Genomic DNA, 9,179 nt, shown 5'->3' on the forward strand with positions numbered 1-9,179 from the left:
CCTGAACAGACAAGAAAATACAAATTTGACAAATGTTCACATTTAATAATTTTAATCTATATTAGAGCTTTGTAATCACACTTCATGTTCCAGTTGATAAAAATATTAATTGAAAACCATCAATATTAAAATGGATTGTTAATTGTATTGTTATATAATGGGTGATTATCATTAGGTCAAAAAAAAAATTATTATTATTATTATCCGGTTATTTATACAATCGTATATTCATATTATAATAAATGACTCTTCATTATAACATTAGCATGATGCAATACAACTATATTGCCTATCTCATTGTACCTATACTATTTACGAACCACATTAACGATTATTTTCAGTTTGAGTGTCCCGAAATTATTATTGAATCAAATAAAACAATCAAATCGAAACCAAATATATCCGACGAGTATCAAAAATTGATGAAAAACATTGAAACTTACGAAAAAATTAACAACTCTACTCAATCATTATACTCGGATATTGCAATGGTATATCCTATAAACTCTTGGACATTTTGGTATAGAAATCCTTCAAAGTTGAATTTAAGGTATCCGTGGGAAGAATCATTGACCAAAATCGAAACTGTTCGTGATGTTACTCATCTGTGGAAGTAAGTTAATAATATTAATGATGCGTTTTAAATACCGTTGGTTCAAAATTAAATAGAAAAAGAATAAAAGATTTAATTGATTGTAAAGTTATACAATTTAAATTCAAATAATTCAACAATATTTAGGTATGTGGTAAATTATCAATTTCCATCATCCATCATCTTTTCTTATGGGACAGTCTTTTACTATGTGATAAATTGTTTGGATTTTATATCATAAACACAATCACAATTTATGGTCGGGAATGATTCAGTTTTTGCAATAAATACCCACATCGTCCATGGCCTGTTCGAATTCTGTTTAATGTTTTAAAAGGAAAATTAAATCCTGCAGATAATTGTGTGAGATCCATGGTAATGAAATGGTCTAGTGTAAGCTCCGCCAGTTTTATTTTCTTACCTAAGATGGATATATGGGAACTCCGCCAAAGTTAAGACCTTGCTTATGTAAAATATGTGTCAACAAAATAAACTAAAAAATTAAAAATTAAAAAAAAGTAATGGATGTTAGAGAACGCTACGAAATTCGTAGTACGAATAATTATAATAATGGATTTATCTTAGACTTAATAGTTGGAATATCTACAAATTGTATCGCATAATTTAAGTTCACAGTTCAAAATATTATAATAATATCTGTCTCCCGCGTGCTCCGCCCCCGTGGTTAGTTGTTTGCAAATAGTGGACTGTTGCTCGTGCAGTCGTGCACAACATTTGTTTATTTATAATTATATTACCTTTAAATTAATCCTATAGCCTGGTCCGCGATGTACTCTTTCATTTAAAAAAAAAATCAAGAAAGCCGGATGAGTAGTTTCAAATTACATTTGACACAAAGATTCCATTTTAACATATTATATTATAGCGTATATTTAGCACGTATAGAAGTATAAGATTTATTTAGATTGTTGAATTTGCCTTCTCGGAACAATTCATATGTACACGCCGTAAAACACATACAAAAGAAAAAGTCAGATTGCAGGTAGCTTAAAACTCACAGGTTCTATAGATACTATCGGGCATGGACCAATTGCGCCAAAACAAAATTTGTATTTTAGGGTCAATATACCAATTTCGCGGCTTGTATTTCAGGGTCAGTGTACCAATTGCGCATCTTATATTTTAGGTTAATATACCAATTGTGCTTGTATTCAAATTTGCCGCCTGGCGGCTATATTGAGATTTGGAAGTATTGTTTTTTGATATAATTCCATCAACATCAACATAAACACACTAAAATGCTCGAAAATTAAAAACGTATTTATTGATCAATTAATTACTGGTTAGAGTGACTGGTTATAATACATTTTATAACGGTATCGGGAATTTTATGAAACATTATTATTACGGACATTTATTATCACGGAAATATGCATTTGAGTGATAGACGAAAACAAGTTGTCATTATCATACATTTTATATAATTGACGATCAAAAAGTAACTTGTTATATGTGAAGAAAAAAAATGTTTATTTATTTATATTATATTATGTATTAATACTCGCATAAAAAATGTATAACTAACTTATAACTTTTCCTTAGGTATTGTAAAATGTTTTGAGCGCAATTTGTCTATTGACCCTAAAATGTATAAAGCACAATTGGTCTATCGACCCTACAATTTTTAGAACGCAATTGGTATATCGACCCTAAAATGTTTAGAGCGCAATAATTGGTATATGAAAAGGTAATTTTAAGCGCAATTGGTAAACTCCCATACTATCGGGGTCGGTCACGGAAAAACACAAAATGCCCCAGGAAATTATACGTAAAGTTTAGCTTTGCATTTTAATTTTTCAATTACTTTATACTTATTTTTTATCAACAAAAGTGATACTAAAACCTTCAGCAGACTGTCAGGTTAACACTAAAAAATTTGGTGATGATACGTTGAACGGCGTGAATTTGTATGCGTTACAAAAAACCAGGACTTAGAGATAAGAGATTAGAGCAAAACATTGAAGGAGTTTCTGATTTGAATTTCAGCGCAGAACAAAATGGACAAACAATGGTCATATATCCTATTAAAACCTTAATACTTAGCCTTATTTTCTTATTTCTTGGCCTTTAGCTGACTCCAGATTAATAACCCCTCATTATAAAACAACAAGCTGAATATGTGCACTTCGTTGCCCGTTAAATGTATCAACTCCATATGACTCAAACTTTGTTCAATTCATTATTTAATATTTGGTGTATGGTGTTTAAAATTAATCTCAACTTTTCCGTTGCCGGGAATGAAAATTCTGGTTCGCAGCAGTATATTATCAGGTAGGCAATCTACCTGTGGTAGATCACGGACCCCTAGTTTGTACGTAAGTGTATGATTTAACTCTAAAGTATCAAAGTTATATTAAGTTTGTCGTATTCTACCTATAGGTAGAATTCCTATAGGCATTACCTATATTAATCAATTAATACAAAATCCTAACCTAACCTGTTGCGTCACTTTTGTATTTTTGACATCTAGATTTCCTACTTTTCCGGTAGATTTTCCTAAAATTTGTTTTCATAATAACCTTCTCCGTGGTACACTCTTTCGTTTCAAAAAAATCAAGAAGATCTGATAAGTAGTTCCAGAGTTGACCCTGTACAAAGATTTTCATTCCACATTTATATAGTTAGAAGATATATATAATACATTGACAAATAATAATAATACAAATCAACAAAGGTGCCCGTAACCAATAGCAAGCAATATACAATACACTGACTATTATTATTTTAATCCACAACTTATAACCTGTTGTTTTTAGCCATGTCGCCAGGTGTGCACTTAAGAGACCATAACTCCGGAACCACTTATTGCACAGCGTACAAACTTCATAAAAACCATCTACATATCAATCTTAATATGCCCTGAAATTCTTATCAAAATCGGTTTGGCGGATCTTGAGTTATAAATTTTATTCAAAATATATACTTATTTTTATATACCTAAATAAATGTTGACCAATAAACAAAAGTTATTCAAAATTAACAACTAAAACTATAAGAATCATAACCAATAGTAACCTTACAATAAACAAAAATTTATTATTAGTATGTTTATTTTTCTCCTGGACAGATGGCGCCACTATTGTATTTTTGACTTACAGATTTCCTACTTTTCCGGTGGATTTCCCTCAAATGTTCTTTCATAAGAACCTTGTCCTGACTTACGAACACAACAAAAAAGAATCAGCCGAATCGGTCGTTCCGTTTCGGAACCAACCCGTGAAAAAGATTTCTATTTCACTTTAATAGTTTTATAGTATAGATAATGTAACAAACCTACATATTTTATGATTATTACAATAATTATCTATCATTATTTTTTTAATATAACACTAGCCATAATCAGTATGTCATTTGTATGATTTGTTCGGACAATTATTATTTTTATTTTTAAGTTTTATATTAATAAGAATGATTATTATTATAAAATTATGATGATTTATACCGTACTTGATTTTCTTCACTGGTGGAGTTTACATGGACGCAATTTTACTTATTTGTTTTTCCTGGTGGATTTCACACTAAAAAAAAGGTACCTACTTGGGGCGGAGTTAACATATTGTACCCGTTCAAGTATAGTTGTTCGATGTCCTCTATGCAGGTTTGAGATAGAAATTTAAAATGTTGATGTCGACGGCTTTATACGGATAAAATATAAATGCGTTATAATATTTTGCATAGATAATCTCAAATGGCATTACAATGTGATTTGTATTAATTTTTTTTTTATCAAGCTTATCTAGGTATTTAAAATAGTAGCACTAACAATTAAAATAATTAATCGTGTCTAGAGTCCTCAACCACATCATTCAACCATCGGCAAAATCTTTAAACACGTGTTTATTTGTGTTCAACGAAAAAAGCGTACCCGCCTGGGAGCATAAAAGTAACGAAAATGCAGGGCGTTGGATAATCATATTGAAAGATAACCACGATTTGCATAATATATGGAATAATATGGTGCGTATAAAACTTTAACATTCGGCAGGGATATAATATGTTACATAACATAATTAATAACAATATTAGTTGAGTATAGTTTCAGACTTTCAACCAATAAATAGGATTAAAATACCCATAGTTTCGTAATAATTAAATTATGAATTTCAAGAAAATTCAAAGTAATATTAAAAAAATATATATATCGAATTCGCTCTCCTTTGCGTTAAGTGTTGAGACTCATAAACGGAAATCCATTACAATTTCAGGGGGAGGCTAACTTTATTAACATTATTGTGAGCAGAGGGGCTTCGATCCTACAAAACTAAAAAAAGAGAGAGTTAAGCCCCCTCAAGCCCCCAACGATTTCCACCAATGGAACAGCACCACATCACTGAGTAGGTAGGTCACTGTAATGGATGTGTTAAATTCAAATTCAGTGACAAACTGTTGTACATCACGATAAACAAATCCGAACTGAGTTAGTGTGTCAGCCTATATTTTTAAGCATAGGTACCTATTTTAATTATATTTTTACATTCCTATTATTAGGAATTTGTCTTTCTCTCATTACCTAACACTATAGGTTGAACTAACTTTTTTTAATGTAGTTGCATATCATTATTATAGTTGTCTAATGTTGAATATCACTAATAATCTTATTTGAAAAACAAACCCCAACATTGATATATTCAAGTCATACTTGCTTATGTGTGAATGTGTGAATCATAGATAGGTATGTTTTTATTAATAATAATAACCATGACAACTAAAATCTTACGAACAATAATTGTTTTTGGTGAATTATTTTTGGTGAAAAGTAAAAATATGAGTACCCTGTTCATATATATATGTTAAACATAATATGTAATATTATAATATTATATTTATATACAATACCTACTGTACTGCAGGTACTACACATAGTTGGCGACAAATTCGCAGCTGTTATAACTGATATCAATGGTATAGGATTGCACATTAAACCTGTGTGTTCCAAGATAACAGTGTGGACTACAAAAATAACGTTAAGCAATTACAAAAACATACAAAATATTGGGTATGTATACCCATGTATATTTGTTTATAAAAATATGTGAACCCAAAGAGTGAAGTATATTAATTTGTAATTCTAAAACACTGTTTATTAATATTATAGAGTTATGATCAGACAGGCCATTGGGCTGAATGCAAAACGCATATATTATTTAATGCACAACCAATCACTCGTTTAAGTTTGGTAGTGAATTGTGAAAACTTGTAGAACAAAAATGGATGATTTTGCATATTCTATCAACAAACCTAAGATTATTATAGTATTAAAGATAAAACTTATTATTTACTACACTATATTCCTGGTATTCATTACTTGTTTAACTGAGAATTTAAGAATAATTTTAGACAAATCGATTGACAACCGCATAATTAATACATAGGTTCTCTGCTGAAATTATAGAATGACTATAAGTGAAAATTTCACTGTGAAATCGAAGAGTTGTGATGGCTTGTGATAACTCGACAACAGCCACCGAAGCGTAATAATATTAAATAGTTTTTAAAAAAACTATATTTAAGAGACAATGCGGTTCACTGTTCAGCAGCACATTATAATAATGTAGTGTTTGACCAAATAATTGAGTATCGTTTATTTGAAAACAAAGTAACTAATAATACAATAATTTATATTTTTATTGCCTTTTAAGTCTGTAGTGCCTAAAAAACTAGCAGACCTAACGATACAATATATTATATATACATAAGCGAGCACATATTTTGTTCGCAGAGTATTCAGCTGATAAAATGATTCACCCCTAGTACATCGTATTACATTATAAACATATAAATATTAGAAAATAATAAGTTTTTCTTATTTTTTTTTTTTTTAAGGTTGGGCACTGGCCCTATCAATGACCATAGTATATATAAATATATAATAATATTACGATGTATTTGTTTTCCTTTACTCTGCGCACTACGCAGAACCAACAACTGAACGGACTAGGTCGGTAGGATAACTCCGATAACTGATAAGTAACTTGCCTACTAACGCATAGTATTTACTAAATACTTAGGTAAACTACCACCAGTCTAAATTATGAACTGAGAATCCGTCTGAGACTATTTATTTGCCCTATAAGACAAGACATGTCTGCCCACAGAGTATGCAAGTGCATATACCCTGCATATAGCCTATGAGTTTAATATATCAGTATGATAGTAGTATGCGTATCATATAATATCATACACTGCACCGCAGTCCGTTTATACAATATCGCTGTAGAATATAATATAATGTTATAAAAAGGTGTTTTTTATCTTACACGAATTTTGGTAGGTGTCATTTTATTTTTACCGCAACTGAGGTCCTAAGTATATAAAACGGTATAAATGTATCTGTATAATTATGTATACAGACGGTAATAATAATTACAATAATAATTGTTTGGTAGAATAAACGTCAGACTGTGCTGATTTATTATGCTGCGTGCAATATTATTATAGCTATAGTGCTAACCTAATCTATACAGTTATATATTTATATACATGTGTTATGTGTATGTGTATGTGTGTATATATATAGGTACCTATCGTGTTCGTGTATACACCTATTATATATATTTGACGGTGACACTATATGCGTGTGCATATTATATATTATGGGTATTAAGCTTAAGATTAACGCGGGTTTTCTATACAGTATGCTGCTGCAGTTACCGTGTACCGTCATGGCGGCATATTATACCATTGCCGATTTGTTTTGTGCGATTGCATATTATGGTGTGAGCTTACTGCTGCTGCTGCTGCCGCTGCTCCTCCGCTGTGAGGACGAAAGGACTAAAATATGTAGCCAAACATTTTGTGCGCTTATAAATTATTTACCCGCACCTTCTTATACGCCTTGGGAAATAGTAATCTTAAAATTTGCCAAGTGACTTTGTACAATACTGGCGCTTGCTGCAATTCGAAAGTCGTCGGCATCCGTAATTCGCGAGCAAGGTATTTAGTAGGTATTTACCATTCGTGTTTTATATAGATCTACTTAATTATACGAATTGTCGACTTGGTCATCACGAATTCCGCGATTCAAACGTTAACAACTCACATGACGAATAGCGTATTTTATCGCATTACCCTTCCCCCCACACACGCACACACTCAACTTCACGAGCACACACAAACCTAAAATAAACATTTCGTGTGTGAGTGTGTGTGTGTGTGTGTGTGTGTGTGTGTGTGTGTGTCTTTCTTTCGAAATATACCAGTGGTCGAAATTATTGACACGATAATAATAATAATATATGTGTACGGAAAAAACTCGTAAAAAAACGGATACGCGAAAAAAAAACCTCTATCGCTAACGGAATTATAGGTAGGTACCTACTACAGTGGGTGGAAAACACGAATACCAGGGTATAGTTTACAAATGCCTGTATAGGTATCGTAACATCACGGTTCGCTATTTCTGGAAAATATGTACTTATATAATATATGCGAATGGCATACAAATATATTATGCGCACGTGTAATAATAATACGATATGCGTATGTATGAATGATTTTAAATTGAAAGTCCCCCGCTACGATGTTTCACAGTGGATTAATCAACGCCGACTATATAATATAGTATACAATATCGTTATTATTTATTAATAAGTCGACTGTGTGGCAATGATAATAATAATAATAATTAATAGTAGGTAGAAGTACTACCTATACACGCATTATATTATATCAACAATCGACTAGTGACTTGAAATATTATAATATAAACAATAATACGCGAAATCATAATATAATAATATAATATAGGTACCAAGCAGTGTTTAAATATTATTTAGGTTATAGTTATTAATGATACAATAACAGTCGATTGGGGGGGAATGATGGTTTTGAGAATACTATATTATTATTATACTCGTGACGATGTGTTATTGTCGATTTCGATTTATCGAACGCGTTTTTTGCCATGTATTTAACATTTTATACAAGTTGCATAATATAGGAGTATAATATATATAGAATCCCAGCTGGCCCCCGCTGTGAGCCGAGTGGTGATCGTAGGGGAGGGTGGAGTGGTGCAACGATATTGTGATATTATTTTAAACGTAAAATTTCGCGTTTTTTACAATAAAACCGGCGAGATCGGCTGATGTCGAAGTCGGAAAATTTACCAATGCGAACCAGCCTTCTCCTACACCCGTATCTATACCTACCCAATATATACTATTATACGACCCATCGCCCTATTTCACGCCGACCCAGCAGGCGATATTACTATATAATATTATAACCTATTATTGCGTATACGCGTGCACCAGCAGGGACAAAGGACGGTGGCGGGGAAAGAGGAAAATATAAGGAACGAAATCCATTTTTCTGCAGAGCCTTGTGCACAGACCGGCTACCTACTTATATGTATACCTATATCATACTGTTTCGCAGGTAGCCTGCGTATTTTAATATACATATTATACCGTTTGCAGATAATATTTCATTCGTATCGACATTAATATTGCGTACAAGCTGCGCCCGACTAGACTAAATTCACCTATATAATATTATATAATAATTTAAGTATTATTATATTGTGTTTATTCTAGCTGTAGCCATGCCGAACCCGACTGCGTAC

The 9,179-nt window shown here is 31.7% G+C and overlaps 1 protein-coding gene across 1 annotated transcript; it reads left to right on the forward strand.

Moving 5' to 3' along the window:
- Positions 1 to 248: 248 nt before the first annotated feature.
- LOC100574033 (eukaryotic translation initiation factor 4E-1B-like) lies at positions 249 to 5,888 on the forward strand. Its single transcript, XM_029486468.1, has 4 exons — positions 249 to 613; positions 4,402 to 4,570; positions 5,464 to 5,609; positions 5,709 to 5,888. Exons 1-4 carry the CDS (start codon positions 267 to 269, stop codon positions 5,782 to 5,784), a joined length of 738 nt encoding a protein of 245 aa, XP_029342328.1. The 5' UTR covers positions 249 to 266; the 3' UTR covers positions 5,785 to 5,888.
- The last annotated feature ends 3,291 nt before the right edge of the window (positions 5,889 to 9,179 follow it).

The sequence above is a fragment of the Acyrthosiphon pisum genome, chromosome A1, assembly GCF_005508785.2.
Source record: "Acyrthosiphon pisum isolate AL4f chromosome A1, pea_aphid_22Mar2018_4r6ur, whole genome shotgun sequence".
NCBI lineage: Eukaryota > Metazoa > Arthropoda > Insecta > Hemiptera > Aphididae > Acyrthosiphon > Acyrthosiphon pisum.

What these genes read in the sequence shown, in the direction of transcription:
- LOC100574033 (XM_029486468.1), top strand. Translation starts at nt 267, where the DNA reads ATGATGCAATACAACTATATTGCCTATCTCATTGTACCTATACTATTT. An exon ending in GATGTTACTCATCTGTGGAA is followed by an intron (nt 614 to 4,401) that starts GTAAGTTAATAA and finishes AATCGTGTCTAG; the next exon opens with AGTCCTCAACCACATCATTC. An exon ending in AAAAACATACAAAATATTGG is followed by an intron (nt 5,610 to 5,708) that starts GTATGTATACCC and finishes TTAATATTATAG; the next exon opens with AGTTATGATCAGACAGGCCA.